This window comes from Pteropus medius, unplaced genomic scaffold (genome assembly GCF_902729225.1).
Source record: "Pteropus medius unplaced genomic scaffold, Ma_sr-lr_union100, whole genome shotgun sequence".
In the NCBI taxonomy this organism is placed as follows: Eukaryota; Metazoa; Chordata; class Mammalia; order Chiroptera; family Pteropodidae; genus Pteropus; species Pteropus medius.
Window position 1 is genome coordinate 966,283 of NW_024341894.1, and position 24,002 is coordinate 990,284.

At 37.9% G+C, this 24,002-nt stretch overlaps 1 protein-coding gene across 2 annotated transcripts in view; it reads right to left on the reverse strand.

Moving 5' to 3' along the window:
* The window catches only part of PLPPR1 (phospholipid phosphatase related 1), a 399,455-nt gene that overhangs the window by 20,572 nt on the left and 354,881 nt on the right, over nt 1-24,002 (reverse strand). For both annotated transcript variants that reach the window (XM_039855678.1, XM_039855683.1), the window contains 2 exons: nt 19,723-19,911; nt 7,026-7,158 (listed from right to left, as the gene is read on the reverse strand). In XM_039855678.1, the coding sequence (XP_039711612.1) occupies nt 7,026-7,158; nt 19,723-19,911 (322 nt within the window). The remainder of the gene's footprint in view (nt 1-7,025; nt 7,159-19,722; nt 19,912-24,002) is intronic.

A 24,002-nucleotide genomic window follows, 5' to 3' on the forward strand; every position in this document is an offset into this window, starting at 1 on the left:
GCCTAGAGGGCGCCAAATAATTGCCCTCGAATTCTGCCCTTTTGGATTCTTGTTTTTAAGTTTCTGAATCCAGCCCCATTCCAGATCAGCACCAAGCCCCGATGGGCTGCTGCCTGCCCTGCTGACGACTAACAGATACTGACCTGGTGGTGCTCTTGCTCTCTGCTTGATGCATTTCCTAATCACTTCTAGTATGCTCTAATGTAATAATTTAAATGATTTCTAGAACGCACACTACTTTTTTTCATTATAGGAAACTTTGAATTCACCCTTTCTTAATTGTTGGGAGTCATTTCCAATGTTCAGATAGTATTTTTGCTCCTTGCTGCGACAAATTTTGTTATGTGTGTAATATCTTACATAGCAAAAATATTCTTTTTAAAAAAAGTCCTTGAAATATACTTGTTTTCTTAAATTTTTACAGCAGTGGATCTCAACTCAGGGTAATCCTGCTCAAAGGGGACAGTTTTCAATGTTTGGAGACATTTTTGATTGTCACTAGTCAGGGAAGAGAGTGCTATTAGCATCTGGCAGGTAGAGGGCAGGGATCTTACTAAACATCCTACAATGTATAGGACAGTTCTCCACCCCTATACAGAAAAGAGGTTGAGAAACTCTGCTTTAGAGCAAATAAATTCATTTTGGTGCCAAGAATTTGCACTGGCTAATCTGCAAAATGCTAGAGAAAACAGCAGTCTACTCAGTCCTTTTATTTGAGTCCAGTCTCCAAACATTTCCAAGGGAGGGCCCTTGGTAAAGGATCATTAGAGTCTCATGTGACTAAATAACTTTCCTCTTGATAATTAGAGTGACCTCTAGAGTTCTGGGTCAGGAGTCTTGTTTGGATCCGAAATGTTCTGGTTCACTGAGGATGACATTCAGAGGGAAGATCTGTTCTCTGTACTGATCAGAGCCACCGAAAGCAGCCTCACCACAACTTCTTCAGACCTGAGCGGAGGATGATCCCTGGCTATGCCTTTTGGGTCAACCAAGCTCCTGGTTTCAGCATCCCACCTCTCCCTACATCCTTGATCCCCACATGCAGGGCCAAAATCCTGATCCCTAGTAGGAAGTACCAAACATCTTAGTCTCAAAGTCTGGTGGCTTGGCTACTCATGGAGTCCAAAAACTGAGGTCCCGTTTTTTTCCCCCCAAGATGCATTCTGGCTTCTCCTTCTGATCTATATACTTGAGCTGCAACTCTGCTTCCTGTTGCTGAGTTTTAGAAATATCTTCACCTGCTCATAGGCCCATGCCCTGACTTGCTCTTGACATTTTTTCTTTGAAGGTCTAGCTTCTTTCCTCAGCATTAAAGTTTGGTGCCTAGGCACTTGGGCACTGCAAGTTATTTTTAGACTGTCCAGCCAGGCTCGACTTCCTTGGTCAGCACATGTAGCTGATCTAGTTCACTGGAAATCTGGTTGGCTGGGATGGTCCCTGTCCTGCTATGACATCACTGCCAACTTTAGGCAATTCTCATGGTAGAACAGCTTCTCCCTCCTCATTTAAAATTGCGTCTCTTCTTCCACAAACTCACAATTTCCCTTCTTCTCTATAGCACTTATCTTCTCATGAACATTGTAATTTATTTATTTTGCTTGATGCCCGGCTTTTTCCACTAGAATATAAACTCAATGAGGGCAAATCTCTTCCTGCTTGGTCCACTAATATGTCCTTAACATCTTAATCAGTGCCTAGTGTATGGTATATGCCCAACAAATTATTCATTGAAGGTTGAATGAATGTGATCAGTCCTCCAGTTTGTAATTTAATTATAATAAGTAAATGCAAGCATAAGTGGACTGATTGAATCAAATAAAGTCTCTTCAGATAAAGTACAATTAAATGACTTTCAAAATTGAGAAGGATTCTCCAGTTCTTGAAAAGGCTAACATTAAGCTTGTCTCAGGGTATCAATTCTTACAACCATAAAACACTGTGACCTTTGAAATTGCATTTAAAATATTCATGCTTCATTTATATCACACTTAATTTATAGCAATTAATTAGTGTTACATGAATTAACTATTTACCCTGGCGCTTTCTATTCTGTCCAGTGCTACTAAATCCTTAGACCTGACTGAAATGGAATAAAGCTTGCTTGGAATTTAATTAAATTTTGATTAGAAGTAATAATGGAACAACTATGTGATTCCAACTGAAAAGGCTGTAACAAAAAACTTCTGGATGACAGGCTATTTTAGATGCTAATAGACAGTCTAATCTTGGTATATTTAGATCGGTTTTTTTCTTTAACTCGAAAGAAACTAGTTATTCAGGAAAAGGTTAATTTCCTTTGCTTCTGTATGTTAAACATCCCCTAAACTCTCAGAATTCTAATGCTTTTTATTCATTATCTTTCAATATTAAATCAAAAATTGCTATTTAATAATTGATATTTACATGAATATATTTATTCAAGTATATTTGTGAATGAAAAGAATTGAACTTATCCTTGTAAATTTGGGGGGAAATGTGACTTCCTTATTTTGCTTTGCTGCTGAAAAAGGATCTCAGGGGTTTATCTCTCTTGAGAACTTAAATCTGTATATCGTTCAATTTCACGAAATACCAAAAGAAATGGTGTAAGATGGGAAGGAGAGGGAAGAAATGAGGAAAGAGAGAAGTCCAAATATGTGTTACATTTTGTTTTTATAAAATATCGGTCAAAATTGTTAGATCAGCCAACTCTTTTCCTCCGTTTGCATATCATGGATACACAACTTAAGAAATTACACAATGGTTTAGAAATGGGTAGAGTTTACCTATGAGGGTTTATACCTAAAGCATAGGAGGTGGGACATCCTTCTTATAATGATAATCTGGGGGAAAAAAAATACATTGTTGGATTTGTGAACCAGAGGATCTCAATCCTCTCTGTCAAGGTCAACACAATTAGCATTTATCTACAGGAGGAGATGGTTTAATTTGAATATTTTCCCCTTGACTTTGCTATTCTTGCCATTTTTTAGTTTAAAATTAAATTTGGATCTGTGGCATGGGGCAAGAGGCTATCTGTTGAAGTCTATGTCACACAGACTAGAGGAGACAGGAAATTTGGGAGCTAAAGTGCCAATTTCAGTTCTGCTTTCTACATTGAAGACTACGTTAAAGAAGTTGGCCATCCTTCTGGATAGCCTTTATTTTGCCACCCCGCTCTTAAAAAAGGTAATGTTTAACTCTTTTTCTGACTTTAAAATTCTACACATTCATGATAAAAAATTGGAAAATACAGAATAGAAAGTAAAAAATAAAAAATTTACCCATTATCCTACAACTCAAAAGTGACAACAGTTAATATTTAGTGTATTTCCCTTAAATATTTTGTATGAGATACACGCACACAAATAGATATATACACACCACATACACACACTTATATAATTTGTCCTCTTTATTTTGAAATAATTATAGATTCATAGTGTCTTGACTTTTTCACATAACACTATATCTTGAATATTTTCCCTTTTATTAACAATTCTTAAAAATACCATTTTCTTAGGTTGCAACTTATGGTGGCAGTGTTATTTTTTTTAATGTATTATCAGATAATTCTAATTTATATTATGATAAAGTAATTTTAGTCCATAAAAATTAATCTATATCTCTGATCATTTCCTTAGGATAGATTATTTGAAGTGGAATTTTGGGTTTAAAAGGACAGTTATTTTTAAAACTATTGAAATGTACTGTCAAATTGCTATGCAGAAAGGGTAATTAACTTAGTTTCACCAGAAATCTATTAGAATCCCAAGTTTTTTCTCATCCTTGAAAGCATAAAGCATTATTTTGTTAAAAAATATTTTGCTAATTCATTGGCCATTTTTTGTAATGTGAAGCTGATTGTTTTTGTCCGGAAATCCTATTTGTAATGGATTCTAGAATAATGACATAAACTGTAAGAAAAACGTCATGCCATTTCAGCTTAGTTAGAATAGTTTGCTGAAAGTTATCATTTTCTAATGCCAATTGCATAGATGTATTTTGGTAGCTATTGGGCTAGAAAAAAGGACTGTTAAGCTATTTACAAATAATATCTTTAATATATTTTTGATTACTATCTTATTTTACCTTAATTTTTTCAAAGGTAAAATCTCCATTGAAAAGATCTTTAAGTAGTACTTTTTTTCTTTTATGAAGAAAATTAATTCAGAGCACTTAGTTACCCTTCTTTAGGTAAACAAACACCTCCTGTATCTCCAATTTCCCTATATGAAAAGTCAGAATAGACTTCTCTGACTTTCTCTTAGAAACTGCCTTTAATTTCCTAGAAATAATGTGAAGGGTAGTAATACATTTAATTAAACAGGAGGCAAATGAATATTTAAGAATTGGCATTTATGAAAGCAATTTTAGGAAAATCCGTGATTTAACAGAGTTTATCTTTGCTCCCCCCCAAAATTTATTGAAAACCTACTATGTGCCGGGCATTTTGCAATATGCTGTTGATACAAAGTGAAAAAGATACAGTCCCTGCCCTCCAAGGGATCACAAATTAATTTGAGTAATAGACTTAAGTAATTACAGTAATGTGGTAAGTGCCTATAAAAGGCATAGGTATAAGGCTCAGTGGGGGCCTGGAAGAGGAGGTAGCTGGCTGTCTGAATTGGCGCAGAGGTAAAGTATAAGCACCATTCCAAAGGATGAGTAGGATGTGTCAGCTTTAATGGTGAGAGGGTGGCAATGGGATATTCTGGGTAAAAAGAACAGCACATGAACAGGAATGGAGGCAAGGCACCAACTGTTAAAAACACTAGGAATGCCTTAAAAGATTTTAAGCAGTGAAATGACTTCATCATATTTTTCCTCCAGAAAGATCTGCAAAATGGTCAATAAATGGTATTTTTGCGGGGCTGGAGTGAATGGCGCCAAGACAAGAAATGGAGAGACCACTTAAAGGGGTAAGAAAATTTAATGTCCTAAACCCGTGGCTGTTAAACTTTGGTGTGCCTTAGAATCACCTGGATGACTTGTTATGTGACACAGATTATCAGGCTCTATCTGCAGATTTTCTGATTCAATAGGTATGGGATGAGGCCCAAGAATTTACATTTCTAACAAGTTCCCAGATGGCTTAGGGTGACGTCCTCATTTTTGATTTAAGCAACTGTGTAGATCCTGGTGCCACAAAACAGAAGACGGAAAGCATGAAGCAAGTGCTTCTTTACCCAGCAATCCCCCTTCCCTTTTGATGCTGTTTCCCCTAATTCTCCAAGGCTGACTTGTTTCCCACTGACTGTCTTCCTCTTCTAGCGTCCCTTCCTTATAAGCAGCCTCTCAGGCTGTTGAACTCTAACTAATCTCATTTGAATGTCCCTGGTTTATGCTCCTAGGATCCAGTTCCCTGTTAGCTTATAATAGAGCCAAATGAACCGATGTGTTATTGATTCTGAACATGGAAATTTGATGCTTCTCCAAGGGTGATACATTTCCACTTTAATAGTGGTCTTCCTGAAACCACGCCTCAGACCAATGCAGTGACACAAGTGGGAATTTCATGTATCACAACGGACAACATGCAAGATTCATTCCTGGCTGGAAGAGTCTTCTGATGTCTCTCAGTGAACAAAGACTTGCCCTGACAATACATACAGGCAGGCCTAACATACCTGACAGGTGCCAGTTAAAATTTCCATTTTTTGGACTCTGCCCCAGCTAAGGTGGTTCACAAACAGGTATGACTTATCTTTGCCAAGGAAAAATAATGGTGACTTTCAAAGATACTTCCATTTAGTTGTAATCTGATAACCTTCTACTTTGAATAATTTACTTTAATTACATGTGCAGGAAACAGATCAGACCGTGGTCATAAACTCTTTTTCCCTGAATTGAATTATGTATGTGTGTGGGTATGCATTCTTCCTCTCTCTCCCCCGCCCCCACCCATCAGGAAATGTTACTGTATCCTATTTTATATCAGATTCTTTATCTGCACAGGGTTTTGAGTGGATTAAATAAAATAATGTATGTAAAGTGTCTAATCCAGTGTCCTGTATAATAAATATTCTCTTCTCTCTTTTTTTCTCTTTGATGATTTGTTACCTAGCCACCATGCTGAGAAATGACTAAATTCTGAATGTCTTTGAAAAGCACCTCTGCTTGGAATGAGTAAACCAATCAGCAGGGACATCATTTTGACCAGGGCATACCCACATGAACTGACTGCAGATTTCCACAGGTCATTCTGCAAATAATATTGGGAATTGCCAAAGACTACTTTTTCTGCTTTCAAATTAGATTTTCTTAGGCTTCCCACTCTACTACTTCCCTCATTCTCACTACAATCACAGAAGTTATTGCATATTTGATTTCGCTGTCATCATTTGCTCATGACTTGAGGAAATTCAACCCTTACTACAACAGGAAAAAAAGAACTAAAGGTAACCAAAAGAGTTGAGAGCATGCTGTATTCTGGCCCTCACTTTCTCAGCTGTCAGTTCTATATGTTCTAAGTAGTATCATGGCTTGTTTTAATTCCAGCCATGTTCATACTTTGGGAGTTTTATCCTGGTTCCCATGAAGATTTGATCAGTAGGTATTTGAAGGATCACATTAGAATACTGTAATAGTTATTTACTGAGTACTTACTGTGTAGGAATTCTGCAAGATCTATATATAGTCTACCTACACCCATGCGCACATTCATTCTCATACTTACAATCATTACCCATATCCCCCAGGAATTTTTATAGAAGCCCTAGAAGGAAGGATGCAGAACACGCCTTAACTACTCCTTGTCATGAACACTAATAAAACTATTTGTTTCCAACTTTGGAAAGGTATTATTTTCAAGAACCTGATGAATTAGACTTCTTACACTTTGTTAAGTTCCCTGCATAATGAAATTACTAGATGGGAAAACTTTGTCAGAAAATTTGATTATCCCTAAATTCATTTTCTTGGTATCCCTTCCTTGCCCCAAACTTTGCCTGACTCCCCTAAATGGTACATGGCAATATCCAGTTAATATTAAAATATATGTCCAGAGGGCATCTCAGATAAATATTGTGTGCTCTTGTACTCACCTATGAATCTTATGATCCTTCGGAGTAAGGGGTTCAGGTAACAGCATTCTCCGGTTAGAATTGTTTTCTCCTGGGCAATCAGAGATTCTCTGGTTGACTTGATGAAATACATGGAAATCTCCCCAATAAAAATCTGGAGAAGGAATGTTTAAGAAATGTCAAGTTGGAGAGCTCTCTGATAAAAAGAGACCAGTGACTTAAAAAAAACAAACTACAACAAGAAAAAATAAGGCTCCACAATCTTTTGAAAAGGTAGCATGTTGGAGAGATGTGGAGTTAAATAATAGTTTGCATGGAATGCTTCAAAGAATTAGAGAAAGCAATAATTGATCATTTCAGATAGATTTCAGGCTATACCATTAAATTCTAAGGTCATAAAAATATAAGTTGAAATAATAAATTGTAATAGAACTTATAATGTGGTTCATTAATGCTGGGATTGAATTTTTTTTAACCTAATGTGTAAGTTGCAATGATAAGGAATGACAGGGACAGCCAATACGCTCAACAAGGCATTGTATGCTCACATCGCAGTAAATTATTACTTCATTATATGGCAATGCTACCATTATTTACATGATAAATCATTTATTTGAACATGTTTGCCTGAGCTATATTTATCCTGCTCTGAACTGGCTGACTGTCTTGACCTTTCTTTATGACTGGCAGGTCTCTCTTGTTATCTTGAACTAATACATGTATGTTACCATTTAAATCATGATGCCTTTGCATAGATCGTAAGCTCCCTGATGACAGGGAACTTACATCTTATATTTCTTCATTGTGCTTACAGTACCTGGAACAGTGTATTCCCATTTAAAATAAGAAACTAGCATGAGGCAAGTTGTCACCAACTCTGAGACTGTCACAATTGAAGACTGAGAACCATCAAAGAAGAATAAAAAATTAACCTGGGTGTCAGGCACTTTATCATAGTATTTTCCATGTTTGGAAGGTCCCTAGTGTAGGTATTATTACTCTGCTCTTCTGGGGAAGAATGAAAGTTCAGTGACGTCGAGTAACTTACCCTTCGGAGCATACGACTGGTATGTGGTGGCACTGGGATTGGTACCTGAGACATCTGGGTGCCAGAGTCCACACTTCCCACCATATCATACACCATTTTTATTTTCCTAATTTCAATATTTCCCCCAGAAGAATTTGATCTTGTAGATGCTCTTCTTTTGTACATCCTGTGGTTTTACATAAACTCTATCAATGTTTTAAGAATTCCCATGCCTTATAATCCTCCTGTCATTATGGAATATCTGTTTAGATGAATAAAGATGACAATATCGTGAATGGCACATGGGTGATGGAAATCAAACTACAGAATTTAAAAACCGGAATCATTGATAGCTATTTGGCCTTTCCTTTTATGAATGAGTAAACCAAAGCTCTCGGTGACTTGGCCACACATAGCCAGACAGTGCTTGAAAGCAGCTCTAGAATGGGGCTTATAAACAGGTGCTGTCATCCTGATCATAGAGGTAAGACATCTGAGGCAGAGTCAGGTTAAAATAAATAAGGTCTTCAGAGCTAGTGAGCCACAAACCCAGCTCTGAAGCCAGGGAAGCCTGGGTCCAGAGCCCTCTCTCTTAATCACTACACTTTTCCTTAGTAGTGACTCGGTAAAAATGTGTGTTGAATTTGTGTTTAATTTTGAGAAGACAGAAAACAAAACAAGTTAAATGCAATGTTCTTTAAACACTGCAAAACTCATGTGATAGTGAAGTACAAAATAGAATAGTGTAGTGGAAACAGAATTATAGGCAAGTCAGAATGGGTTGGGGAGTCAGTGGAAACAGAATTCCGGGCTAGACAGCCAAACGGTGGGCCAGAATGAATCACCTTGTCAGCTGCTGTTTAGGTACAGTAGTGCAGCAGTAGAAATATTTTGTGCCTAACAGCCCTCGGAATGGACAGTGAGTTAATGAGTTTCACATTATAAAAATATTTGAATAGCTTCAAGAACTCAGCCCTCCCTCTTTGCTCATAAGGTGCCAAGGGGCTTTGTTTGCCCCAACTGTACATGATGGAACTACATTACTCTTCTTTATCTTAGTGAACAGATGGGGAAAAATTCACGCATGCTCAGGTACATGAAATAGTGTTGCCTTGAAGGAGCTTTCACTCGTCCCACAGACCAGCTTAGGCATTCTTATTATACACGAATCTCTTACCTTGTGTTTCTCCTTTCTCGTTCTTATCACAAATAATTACATATTATCATTGTTATTCTTTTTCATGGAATGTCGTGCCTCTCTTATTCTCTGTGGTATCCCATGGGCCTAACCCAATGGAAGGGACACAGTAGTTAATCAATGTTGAATGAATTAAGCATATCGGATTAATGAAGGCCTTTTGGAATATAGGTTTAATGAGGAAGACCATAAAGAAAGAAAAATGATTTCTATTATTTATCCTTCGAGACCTGCTGAAAATGTCACTGCTCTTTCCAAAGCCTTTGCCAAGTCCCCTCGGGAAAAGGTAGACCCAGCGTCATCATCCCTCCCACAGCACATTATACAGATCTCTATCCTGACATCTATCCAATTAATTACAGTTACTGTTTGTATGTCCCTCTTTATTTGACTATGGTGTCCTTATGGGAAGGACTTTTTCCTCCCTTGTATAGTGCCTAGAAAAAACTGGTATGTAGTAGGCTCGGTCAATATTTATCAAACGAATAAAAGATTGAATCTTTAGAAGACCCTCTTATGGATGGAAAGAACTCTCTGATCTTAATTTCTCTGAAGATAAACACTGCAGGAAATTTCCACTATGGACCAGACAGCATGCAGTTGTTGGTAAATTGCTTAAGATAAATAAAAAAACAAGGACTAAGCAACACAAAGTGAACGTTCCCTGTTATACTAAATTCCTTTGTATACTCATTGCACATTCAACAGCTTTGCAGAGGGTGTACCCACTCTGCCAGGACTTTTTCTAGCACTGCATCTCCATATAGCTGTGACAGGTGTACAGTCAGGGTGGTGGGAGGGAATGCAAACAAACTGATAAATATATCATGAAATGACATCTGATTTGAAAGGAAATCAGAGAAATGCGATGGAGAGCGATAAACACATGAAAATAAACAAGAAAAGAAATAAACATTGCTTGCCTCAGCAATTTCAGAAGCCCAAAACATTCTTACACTATAGGAAAGAGCTGTGCAAATTCTAGAAGTTTTACATTCAGTGAAGCCTTCCTTCTATTCACACAAGAGGGCATAAAAGCAAGACGATGCATAAGAAAAATCTATACATGATCTTCTTGTTCAAAAATACACACGTGTGTGCACACATGTACACACACAAAAATTGAAATAAAATCACACCAAGGCATACCAGACCAAACAGAAGACAAAAGGGTACGGGGCTCAAATAAATCCATAAGTAAAATGTCCTAAGATTCTCATGTCAAAGATGATTAGCAGTAAAGAATTATTACTACCAGCAAATTACAACTGAGGTATGAAGCATAAAAGAAAAAAATCAGAGCAAGGATATATGCTAACCTATGTATCTAGTTACTGACCGAATGCCTGGAATATATTAAGTGATAATGAATGTTTACATAAGGAAGAAAGAAAGGAAGGGAGAGAGGAAGGGGTTCATTTTATAACTAAAACATAGGAAGATATTCCTGGTTTTCAGTTAAGAGTGATAGACATAAACATTGCTGATGAAACAATCCAGATCCCAGTGAGTGGACTTCATAGATATTCATTATCCTGCATTTTATTGACCATATATAGGGTTCTATTTCTCCATTCTCTGGGTCTTACAGTCCCATACAGGGCCTGAATCTGCTTGAAGAGAGGGAGAGGGAGGCTTGATAAGGGGAAGGGGTCTCGTTTCCTGCCAGGCCTCCAGCCCACACTGGATGCCATTTTGCGCATTGTGGCAGATTTATGACTCTGGTTTTGGCAGTGGCTGGGGTCCTCCATCTGTACCTTTGCCATGCACACTCTGCCTCTATCTACTACTCTGTTCAGAGAGCAGCTGGGGCATGTAGGACTTGCCATGTGTTTGGCCCTGGCTGCCCTGCCTATTATGGCCTTTCTCATTGTTAGCTAACAAACATCATATCACTCATAGCAAATGAGAATACCCTCTGGTAAGAAATGACTAAGGCCAAACTCTAGATCTGGCAATGAACGAACTGTGAATGGATTCCATTAGTGCATTTCTCATCCCCCAGCTATGCCAGCTACAATCCCAAGTGACACAAGACATTTAGATAATAGTAAATATACTTTAAGTAATTGTTCTACCTTGATAAAGTTGTCTTTAAAATACGGAAACCTAAATAGCAAATATATAAACAAATAACCCTGAAACATAGTACATTAGTTTGGTGTGTTATCTTTTACATTTCATTTCTTCACAATGTTTTACAGGATATCTGGTAAGTGATAAATAAGGCATATACGTGCAAAATACTTAGGGAATAGTTTTTAGATTTCAAAATATAAACAGTCTGCAGAAGAAAATAGTGCAATTTCACATTGTAAGGGAGATTCACTGCATGTTATATGTGGTTGTCATTATAAAGGGCATCTATAATTACTAGAATATATTCACACATATGCTAGTTGTGGCAGTATCAAAGTCAGTACTGTTTCTTGAGTGTGGGCTATAAAGCTGGAATCTCAGCTCTCTCCCTCGTGATGTGTGACTTTGGGCAAGTACTTGGATCTTTTTGAGTCTCGGTTTTTCCTTCTCTCTTTTTTTTCTTCATGATTTTGAACATGGGGGTAATAACTGTATTAGAAAATTGTTGACAGTATTATAAAATGTATGCCAAAGCACCTATAGAGGTGCTCAAGGAATGTTTGTTGCCTTAATTTCTTGGTCTATCTAGGCAAGAATATGTGTTGGAATTGATTAAAAAAAAAAATCATTGTCCCTAGTCCTGGAGTAAGGAAACATGGTGTGACTCTAGCTCGGCACTGCCCCAAGCGGGTGTTTGAACTTGGACCAGTTGATTGACCTCTCTGGGCCTCAGTTTCATGTCTGTTGTACTAAAGATCTCTCAGGTGCTTTTTTAGCTCCGACATCTTTGCCTTCGTGAGAGAAGCTGATAAGAGAAGACTGATTAAGGGAAACTGAAATTATATAACTGAGCTTCACTCTCAGTCCCATCAGTTAAGGTCTCTGTGGCCAGCGTGGTTTCTTGTAACGTTTCTTCCTTCAGCTTTCATTCACTTTTAAAAGCCCATGGGAATTTGCCCTCACCAGGAATCTTTCCTTAAAGCCAAGTGGACACAGATTTACTCCAGAGTCATCAGATCTGTTGATATTTGTCACTTGGGTTCTTAAAGGACAGCAGAGGCTTGCAGCCCCCTCTCTGGGTTTTGCTTTGAGGAAGAAGAGAGGGTTCTTTGCATACTTCTCAATATTAGTATATTAGTGTCTGTGTGGCTTCAGAGCTTTCAGTCCCAGGGATTTTTAGATGTTTCCAATACTCTTCCTGGGAATTTTCCACAGGCGTGAATGTTTCCAAGAAAGGCAGACATGATTTTTGTTGTAGATTGTTTAAAAGTGACCCAGGAGAGTTTAAATGTGTAGGCTGCTGTCTGCATGCTCTGCTTCCATCTTTCCTGATGAGTGCCGTTGACTACCCAGGTCTGCAAAGAGGGTCTGGTCCTCTCATTTGCTGAGTTTCGGTTGGTTCAAGAACCCTTGACTTCTGCTTTATTGCACTTAAGTGTAAATAAAGGAATTTAGCTCTAGATACTTCCTATTCCTTTCAAAGCTCAAGGCTTCAATAGAATCAAGATCATTGGGATGATGGTATTTTGAAAAGCATTCAGGAACTGATATAATAAGTGTTTTGTGGATTGGAGCCTCTCTTCTAGTTTTAATCTAGGGGCTGAATCCATCCATTTAAAAGGTCATCTTAATTTGACATTTGTTATAAAATGTAGTACCAACATGGTACACTGTTTCCAAAGCATGGTAAGTAGTCTCTTTTTTTTTTTTTCCCTGGACAGTGGATATAAGAGAAATGGGAAATCAAAATGAGCTAGCTAAAACAATGCTCTCAGTAAAAGATAAAATGCATTGTTTGTGATCACCAAATAAATTGATCATCATGTCTTTCTGGGTAGACAAGAGTGGGATGAGTAATTCAAGAAATGAATAATCAAAGCTTCTAACATAATCACCTAGTTACCAATCATTAGAAGGGGCATCTCAAAGGTGGGAATAAGCAAATCTCTCTGTAGGATGAAGTCAGGGGCAAAAACAATCTGTAATGGAATTTGGAGCCCTCTTTTGAAGTATTGACAAAAAATGGGGACGTGGATATTTTTCTTGAAGTTTTTAAAAAGTCCATAACAATTAATGGGAATCTCCAGGAAAAAACTGTAAATTATAAATACTAAATACATCAGCAATAAAGAAAATGTGCTCATAGTAAAAAAACAAAAAAAAAAAACCAAAAAACAAAAAACAAATATACAAAGAAGTCATGTGATAACATACGAAAGGAAAATGATGTGAATTATGAAGTGCTAAAAGGAGTTTCACCAGATGAGATTGCTCAGAGCCTGGAAGAGGCAGATTATGAGGCAGGACAAGGTCCTATAATGTCTCCTCTGCTTCAGCAGCTGTGTTCTCATCAGCCAGCCCGCAGACTTGCATTTATTGAGTCCACTCTGTGATCCACACTGTGCTTTGGCTTTCATAGTCACTGTAAGAACATATAGCCCAGAAACCCCCGAAGTGAAGATTCACAATTTCCTCCAGACTGTCCCTTTCCATCAAATTGTGTTGGTCTCTTCCTTTCTGGGGAAATTCTAGATGAGTCTTGTATGTGTGCGTGCAAACTGTGAGCTGTTTCAATTCTCTTGGGCAGAACAGTCAAATGTTCTGCTGCTTCGATACTAAATACTCCCCTGTTACTTTGTTGTGAGACCAAGAAAAAGGCTTAATAGTCATTTTCTCATGCCTTGTGGCGCTGGAGCTGAGATAAAATAAGGATAAATCAGATTCTCTGCTGAGTTAAATCCTCTTATCCAAACAGGCTCTCTGCCTTTGACCACGAGTATCTGAGTTTATGGAGAGGGCCTGAGGCAGTAGTCAGCCAGGATTCCCACACTGGTCAGAATGCACCCTGTAGACTTGGAAATATGAGCCACCACTTTTGGCTAAGCGGTTCTGGACACAAGTCCCCCAAGCTATAACCTTTCCTAAAGATCTGGGACAACAGTAGTTTGTCCCTGCAAAGTTTATCCCATGTGGCCTTGCTTTTTAACATGATGCTGATATTTTCTGACAACAAAGCACAAAAAGGAGAAATAGGAAATGACAGGTCAAATGCACAGCAGTCTTTTCTCTCCTGCCTTTCTGTGCGTCCCTGCAGCTGTGAGTGGAGTTGTTAATATCCACGGAGACACACGGCAGTGTAAAGCGCTGGGTTTTCCTATGGCTAATGTGCTTGAGAATGCACCGAAAACCAAGGACAAGTCCAGGTTGAGCTGCTTTTTAAAAAATTGCCCTGAGTTAGTGCTACACAAGGGACCCCAGAGGAGTCTTGCCTTCCTTTTACTCCAGGGAAAACAGGAAACGGGTTTAAGGAGGAATAAAAAACAAAAACAAAAAACTGTGCAGTTCTGTGGAAACACTTAACCAGGCACAGAGATGTAATATTGAACTCCAGAAAGAAAGTTGAGACCTGGGAGTTGAAAATCTGACAATGGAGCCTTTTTGTCAGATTTTTTTTTTTTTTTTTTTAAGCTCTCATGGAACATTGGAACTGGAAAGATCCTGGAGATCATTTTGCCCAACTCTTCCTTTTATTTACAGATAAGAAATTGAACCCATAGAAGGCTGACTTACTAGCGGTTACAGCATTACTGAAGGCAAAGCCATACCTGGGATCTCTGTCTCTCCTGATAGATCAAACTTAGATAGAATGATTCTGCAGTATGATGAGGATGAAGGATGCACACTCAGAAGCAGAGGTCATGCTGAATTAGCCACTTGGGATCTGTGTCTCTGTGGCCCCATCAAGGCTGTTCTTGCCAAGCCGCCCTTCCCTCGGATGGGGCAGAAGAAATGAATATAGCTCCTTGCTCCCAGGAAATGAAACTGAGCATCAGGAGAGTTCTGCTTTCTATCTTAATGCTGCTCACTTATTTTCCTGTCTTCAGGGAAAGATCAAGCACTATCAACAGGGTTCAAAGGCCTCCTGGCTTTCTGCCATTAAACCATCAGCTATAATTAGCCTTGGTTCCTAGCAGTGCCCCTCATTCAGGGAAAAAATAAAAATGGAACCAAATGGGAGGCTATCTGCCCAGTCACGTATAGAACTAGCTGGGACCTTCAGCAAATCATTTGATGACCTAGTTAAATCTCAATGTTCTCAACTCAGAAATGAAGGGAATTGGATTGCGTAGTTTCTCCGTGTTGTTTGGGATGTCTCTTTTCTATTTTGGTCACATTTTCACCCAGAGAAAGGCATAGAAAGGCTGAATCAGGGTTCCATGCTTGAGAGCTAGAGCAGAACTGTAGGTTCTTAATACTCAGGTCATTGTCTGTTGACCATATCCTCTTGGCTTCCCATTGGAGCATCTGAACACTATGTCAATTTGTGTCATGTTGGGAAAGGAATCAATGGAAGAAAAATGACCAAAATTTGTAGCAGGAGAAGAGTTTCTGCTGAAAATCTTACTATAAGAGATCTATAATTTTTGCCCAGAGAGAAGAGAAAATTCTTCACAAAGTTATGTTTTTCTATTTTTGTGTTTGGCTATGTGCGTCTGTTTATTAGAATTGCCATTTTCTAGTTTTATTAAAGATCTTTTCATAATTATCGCCAGAAGAACTGGAGTATACAATTTGTTTTAAAAATATATCTTTTGATTTGAAAATAACATGCATTCATGTAGAGTGGGAAAGAAATGTATAAAAGTATTAAAGAGAAGAAAATATTAACTGTACCATTAGTATTCAGAGTTGGTCGCTGTAAATTTTAGTTTATTTTTTACTGGTCTTTTTATACATAATTATATATTTGGGATTATACTTGCAATACATATAAGGTATCTTCTTAAGGTCTATTAAATATTCAGACCTACTGACAATCACATGCTCCATTTGGCATTGGTCCACTTAGAAGGAACCACAGCTTGCCAACAGGGTAGTGTCATATGCTCCTCTTTAGCACATGTCCAGCAGTGGTCTAGCAGAGCAATACGGCTCAGGTGCAAGGAGACCACAGACATGATAATGAATGCAGAAGCCACCCTGGCTTAAAAGCTTCGTGCCCTACAGGAGTCAATATATGGTGTAGCAACTCCATAGGCAAAGCTTTCGAGTTCTCAAAATGGACATGCCAAGTTTCCAGAGTCACTGCACTTGCAAGTCTTAGCCTGGAACCTCCTTGTGTAATTACAGCTCTCTGAGTCCAAATGCAATTAACCAATCAGGGATTCATTTTGCCCAGTAACATAGATGCATATCATCTTTTTCTTTTACTAGGAAAACAGAGCCAGAAAATTGAGAAGTTTAAATTCTCTTGCAGAAGGGGAAAAAGATTTCCTTTGCCATACTACACACAATTTTTAGCTTTGAAAAAATCTTAACAGTAAATCACAAGCATGTTTCATTGCTATTAAAGGTGTTTCAAAAATATAACTGCCTCATAATGTATTTACACAATCCACTAATATTGTATATTTAGCTAGTTCCAAGTTTTTCACTATTAAAACTATTGCTGAGATAAAAATCCCTTTATACAAATCTTTGTATTTATATAAAACTCTAATTAGTTTCCTTAACAGAAATTCAGGAAATGGAATTCATGACTGAGTTTAAAGTTGATAAAACTTTTAATACATGGTTGACAAGCTGCTCTTTAGAAAAAACAGGAAATCTATACTTTGACTAGAATTGTGTGAAAGTATTTGCCCTTTCAACAACACAGGCTATGCTTCTTTAAAACATTTGCCAATTTTACATGGGGAAATTGCTGTGTTTTTTAAAATGACTTTTCTTTGATAACTGATGAGTTAAGAAATGTTTAAAGCACACAATCAATTTAATGTTTTGTTACTTGCCTATTCTTGTCCACCCCCTCTTTTTATTTTGGGAAGCTCATCTTTTTAATTATTAATTTTTAAATTATTTACATTTGAGTCTCAAAAAAAAAAAGTTTGATGGCACAAACTTTTTTCGCAGTTTTTATTTACTTTTTCTTTTGACAGAAATGCTCATTTTTAGGTAGACAAATCTATCAATCCTTTTCTATATGCTTGCATCAACATTCCTAAGTGAGACTCTTGTTGCTACTGAGAGCGCTCTTGTGGGTGTGTATGTAGACTTTCTAAATGTTGGAGGAGATCAATATTTTTCTGACTTCGTAATATGCATTTAATGCTTTCTATTTGTTTTTAGGCTCTGGAACATTTTATTTAGTTATGAATTTTCTACTCTTTAACAGTTTGAAGGAATTTATAGCATAGCTGTATGCCCTCAGTAACATTTTGTGAGATAAATTTTAGACATCTTTAAAATTTTATTCCATTGTTATTCATCTATTCAGCTTTTCTACACCCTTTCAAGGTATTGTTAGTAAATTATCTTGTCATAGAATATGTTTTCTTGAGATGTAAGCTTTTATGGGCACAGAATTGTATATCCAATTTAAATAAAAATACAGTGTAGACTTTTAAAGGTTTATGCGTTTTTGCTTATATATTCTTTTTTTTTTCTCAACGTGTTTTACTTTTGCCTTTCTTATATTAGACTAGCCAGGAGGTTGTACATTTTACTTTTCAAAGAATAGGCTCCTGACTTTACATATCAATTCTATTATTTTCTGATTCACTAATTTTTTATTCATAATTTTAATTAATTCATTTCCCTTGCTTTCCTTAGTTTTTTTTTTTTTTTTTAGTGGAAAAAATCTCTGTAATAACAATAAGTAATAATAGGAGAACCTAGGTAATGATATTTCTGGGGCCTGGGAAGAAGAGAAGAAAGTATTAGTAAGTCACTAGATCACTCAGAAATTCATGTCTGAATATATAAAAAAATGATATGCTTATGAGACAAGAAGAAACCAGATTCCAGACTAAGCCCACTGCCTCTAGGTAGAGCCACCATTAAACCATTTCAGACAGAACCCAATGTCACCTGCTGGTTTTGTCTGTGGAGTATAGTCTGTCACTTTTTAAGGTACATGGAAGGGTGTCTTTTATGCTTTCTCTTATTCCTGGCTGGTGAGAAAGGATATGGTAAAGGATATAAGAGGGATATAGAGATCAGCTTTCCTCTGGGAGAGGGCACATCTCCCATCACTCTGAGGAGGAGGTGTTACCAGGGTTCTCAGTGGAATCTCGTTCTCTCTTCAGGTGGAGGAAGTTGGTCTGTGACCCTGAAGAGGGCAAAAAACAGTTTCCAGCCAGGTTCTTTGTTTCCCTACTTTTAACCACTTAGTACATGCCAGACACTGTGCTAAGTCACGTCTATGAATCATCTTATTTAAGTCTCATGACAACTCTATGAAATAGTCAAATTATTTCCCTTTTTCATGGGGGTAGGGAACAACAGAGTGACTTGCTTAAAGTCGCACCAGCCAGGACGTAAATCCAGGTATGTCAGACTGCAAAGCTTGTGTTTTTAACCACTCTGATACATCATGTTTTATCAGTGCTGACTTTAATCCCGACAGCATAGTCTTGTCATTTAAGGGGAAGTGTGCTGAGCCTGGGATCAATGATCAAAATGAACTTAAAGCACTAGGATTCATTACTTCTTAAAATTCTATATTTCTCATCATTAAAGCAAGCAAAAATTTTGTGAAGAAAACTATACTTGAGCTGAATGTCTGAGGAATTAGTATATTCCTTGGCATGTCAGTATTTTTCTTATTGCTCGAAAAAAGAGGGGAGAGGGAGAGGACAGGTGGGGGAGGACGGACAGTTGAGGGAGGCATTTATTAGGAGAAAAAGGGGGAAATGATCACTGAGATGACATCCAGGCAATTTGACCTTGTAGCATGTTTAGACACAGAAATGTTTATTTTAAACCCTCACGCACACAGTCATTTTTAAAATTAAAACGTCTAAGTGTTATATCACTTCACCAGAGAATACAGATACGTGAGCTTTATGCTTGGAAATAGTCTCCCTAAAGGATTGTCTGGCCAATTTTTTGTTGCTTCACGAGAGAGAAGAATGAAATAAATGAAGGTAAAGTTACAACCTAATTGAATGTGATGTAATGAGAACAGAGCAAGAGCTATCAAGAATGAATCACAGCAAACTTCAGGTCAAGTGATTTCTCTCATCTCCGGCCTCTCTGAAAGTTCAATCAAAACAGCAGGTGATACAGGCCTGGGGGATTCTAGTCCACTCTAATCTGAGACCTTATATCAGCACTGGCATTTATATTCAAGACCTCTTCTTAATATTCATGACATTAGCATGTTAGCCAACCATGCCTGTTGATTTATGATATTCATACATGCTTTATATATATATAAGTTCAGATACCAAAAAGCAAAATCCACTTATAAAAGACAAGACAAGCTCCACTCACTCTGTTTTGGCTGAAACAGGATTCCCCTGATAAGGTTGCTGGTGAATGCCCAGGAAAAGAAGAAAGAGGAGAAAAGGCAAACAAGAAATGTTGTTTAGTATCCGACAATAAAGAAGGAAGTCTATTTCTGTACTTACAATAGCAGTTGGGGTGGCAGCCAGCACACAATAGAGCACCAGAGGGGTGATGAAGCTTTCTTCCTCTGTCCCCGGGTAAGGCTTCATTAAGTCTCCATCCTGACAGAAGAATCCTTGGATATGCACCTGAAAAGTGTCAGTGCATTCGAAGTAGTAGGCAAGCAGCACTGTCCCAGCCATGATGACAAGCTGAAAATACAGCATGGCCATACAGAGACATTAGCAGGGCTTTGGAGCAGCGCTTGCCCCTCAGAGCACAGTCCCTCCATCACCCCGGCAGCTCTCCTGGTATGGGTATTGGCAAGTGCGTGAGTGCCTGGCTCAGCAAGCTCTGGGCTCAGGGAGTGTGTGTTTGCTTGTCTGCCTTATAACATCTGTTATCTAAGCCTTCCAGCAAATAATGAACAGCTTCCATGTGAGAGGCAGACCACAGCAAAGCTCACAGAGAGACCCAGCTTCTCCTGCCACCCTCTCAGAGGATACATGAGAACCAAGACAATCTTTCCATTCAAGTCAGAGGTGAAAAGTCAAAGGTCAGTGGCATAAGAATTGGTACGATATGAATGTGAGATCTGTTCGTGAGAAATTTCATAAAATACTAGAGATAGACTTACCTTAATATAAAAAAATTATAGGCACATAAATCATGAACAAATGAATGAATGAACAGAAAATATAAAGCTTAGAAAAGTCAAGGGACATTTTCAGAACCACACCCTAAATTATTGAAATTATTTTGAAAACAGTACAGGTATCCTACATCACTCGTAAGTTTTATCCTTTCCCAAAAAAACTTTGCCTTTATTCCAAAATGTTTTCCACCAGTAAATCTCTGCTGACGATCACATCTTATTATAGATATACATCCTCCATAAGGTTTAGACATAAAAAGGGATGAATTACCCTTTAATTTTGACTCAGAAATGTCCTAGATACTCAGCAAGGTTTAGGTGTTGTTTTTAACAGGTATGAGGCATGGAGGGGATATGGAAAGGCCAACATTATTTTTCTCATTCACATTTGGAAGACACTGAAAGACCAAGATAAGATGGTGATAAAGGTAGATAGAAAATAGGTCTTTGGGGTTATGAAATTATGGAAAATTAAGCTGAAAGAGATCTTAGAGACCTTCCAGTTGAACACCTTGGTTTCATAGGTGAGAAAACCGAAGCCCAGCAAGGACAACTGACTACTGCTACATCATCCAGCAAGTAAACAAAATATGTGTTTAGATAGCATCAACAATGCAGGAAAACCTCAAATGAAGAAAGAATATTTTTAAATGTTGATTTGCTTAAAAATATCAATGTAATTGTCATGGGAAAAATTCAGAACTTGGGAGAATGTCTTTGTACATCTTAAAATTGGTTTTATTTGCAGGAGAAGAATACAAATCAAAGCAAATGTAAAATGTTAATGTTAAAATTTGGGGAATCTAGGCAAATGGCATTTGAGAATTCTTTGTACCAAAAAAAAGTGGTTTTATTTGGAAGTACATATGGGCAATGAGGGGGAAGCCATAATCTTTTCAGGTTTTATAAAGGTTTAGAAATTACATTTCTAATTCCAGCCTTGGAATGACTAACTTAAGGTCATAATGAGTTAATGTTAAAGCCAGAACTAGAAACCCACATTTTCTGGTCCCCAGGGGAAAAAACACCTATATCAAGGCATCAGAATTGTACCCCATACAAAAAGATGAAGATTTATGGGGATACAATAACTCTAATGCAGAGAAGCACTGGTTGGCATTTTTAGCCATTTTTCAATTCATTTCTTTAGCCACCATATTGAAGCAGAGCCTTAAACTCTGCCCTCCTTTACCCTACTCTCTGGAACCAGGCACAGCCTCTATATCTGAAATATCACCTCTGCAATTCCTCCTCACCACAGCCAAGAGCATAATTTCCTTTAAGGGTCATTTGGATTAAGAATCCTCCCCCATCCTTCCATTTTCCCTATTTTAATGCCTTTCCTCTCTGGCTCTGAAGGCTTGAGTATCACTGCTTGGAGTATGTCTCAAGCACAAACTCCTAACCATCCTGTGACATAGGTCTTCACTTTTTGCCATTTACATCACCTTTCTTTAGGTAGGACACAAATCATTCTGTCTTTCACTATCCTTCATACGTGACTTGTTTCTGGCTCTGCGAGGATTATATTTTTCTATTATCTGGCATTTTCTACTCTTCTTCCCAAGTGGACCTTCTGTCACAACTTCTAACCATCCAGTAAGCTTTGGATACTCCCACGTGTGTCTCTGTGCCTAAAGTTTATTGGCACCATGTGTAAATCACTGATGCTCATGCCAGCCATCTCTGCTGTTTCAAGCATTTGGTTTACTTCTTTTCTTTTGAGCAATAGAGAAGAGACTTGGATAAATATGTTTCCTATAATAATGAGAGATAGTTGCTCCAAAACCACTCCTGCTAATGGATAATCTTGTCAGCAACTAGTTTAGAAAGTCAAGACAAGCAGTTTCTATATCTTTTCTGCTTTACTCATCAGCTGAGCTTCCCTAATCAGAAGGAATGTAGCCAGCTGATCTGAATGTTTTGGGGCTGAGATAACACTAGGGTTCCAACAGTTTTGGGGCTCTGCCTCTAGGGTTGTCTGTCTCCTGCACAGAGGTGATCTGGGATTTCTGTGTATCTTATCCATGTGGCTGGAAACACATTTGTCCCTCTTCTGGCATCATCAGCCCTTAGGAGATATCTTCTGGGAGAAAGGCAGAATCTATGCAGGCCTTTTAGAAAAAACAAGAACAAAACTGCATCTGGCTTCCTCTATTGAGGAAGAATATTATATTTTATTGCGTGCCTTTGTGCTTCCACTTCCACTTAAAAAAGGGAAAGGTGAAAGTGAAATAAGCAAAAGCAAAAACGCATATATGGTGTACATATGTAAAAGGACTCAACAGAAAAGAGAATAGAAACTTTTAGAATGTAGAACTACCTTAACATCGAATGCATCAAAATCAACAATAATGACAACAGAAGAGCCAAGGTCATATGCCCAAATTTCAAATCTTGAATAGCTCCTTGACCAATTTAATCCTGGAAGCAGCATTCAAAGATAATTGAATGAATGAGTTAATGAATTAATTGCAGGGCATAAAGTAAAGAACGGAGGACCTTGGAGACTCAGGGTGGGAGGTAGGTGGGAACTTCAGCACCCTATGAGAGAACTGGTCCAACAGCCTGAGTCACCTTGCCTTTGCTCCTTCGTGAGTAGCCAGCAACCCCTCCCTGTCATTTTTTTGAGCAATACTCAAAACTCCCTGGAGAATATCCAATAATACCAGTCAGAGATGCACAGAAGCAAAAATAGAACAGATCTTGATTTCTAGATTTCTTTTCTATTAAATATCCTCTTGTGACCACATATTAAAAAGAAGCTTATGCATTTACTGCAGGAACAGAAACACCATGTTGATCCTTCTTCTGCCTTGCTGCACTGATAACACTGCACAATTAGCCATCAGCATCCTCCCTTCTTCCTCCGTCTAGGCCGTGATTTATCACTGTCTAGGTTTGTGTCACTGGTGCCAGCTGGCACACTTGCCATCTCTGTTGTCTTCTTCAGCATCATTTAGGGATGCATGGAGGGAGGCCATAATGTTGGTGTCACATGAGCAGATGGTGAGACCATGCTGGGACCCAAGTGCTGGTGGAAGGGTTGAAGATGTCAGTGTGGAAGGAACAATTATGGCTGTCGGGGGGCAGGAGGGGGGTTGGGTAACAAGGTGTAAGGATCTCATGTACCAGGCATTTTCCTCAGCTGTCACTTCCCAAGAATGACAATCCAATATATATGTACGATATCCTCAATTCTTATTACAACCCTGAAAAGTAATTCAATTTTTTTTTTTTAAAGAAGACACTGGGAAAGGTTAAGAGATTGGTCCTGCTTGATTAAAGATCCCTTCCATTAGACAACTGTAATAATAACATTTAAGCACGTCAAACAAATAAATCATTTTTAAAAAGTAATGCATCTGTATTTTACTGCCAGGGTGCTTAATAGAAGATAGTCTCTAATTCATTGTTACCCCCAAATTTTTAAAACCCAAGCCAAGAAAAACTATGTGTATGAAGGAGTGCTTGAAGAATACATAGACCATCTATTCTTCCAGAAAATGCTTACTGTTATGAGTCAGATACCTCTCTAAATATTTAATACACACTCCTCACTTAATTCTCACAAAAACCTGAACAGGTAGCTGCTACAGTATTATTAGCCTTATTTTACAAACAAAAAAACCCCTAAGGCACAAAAAT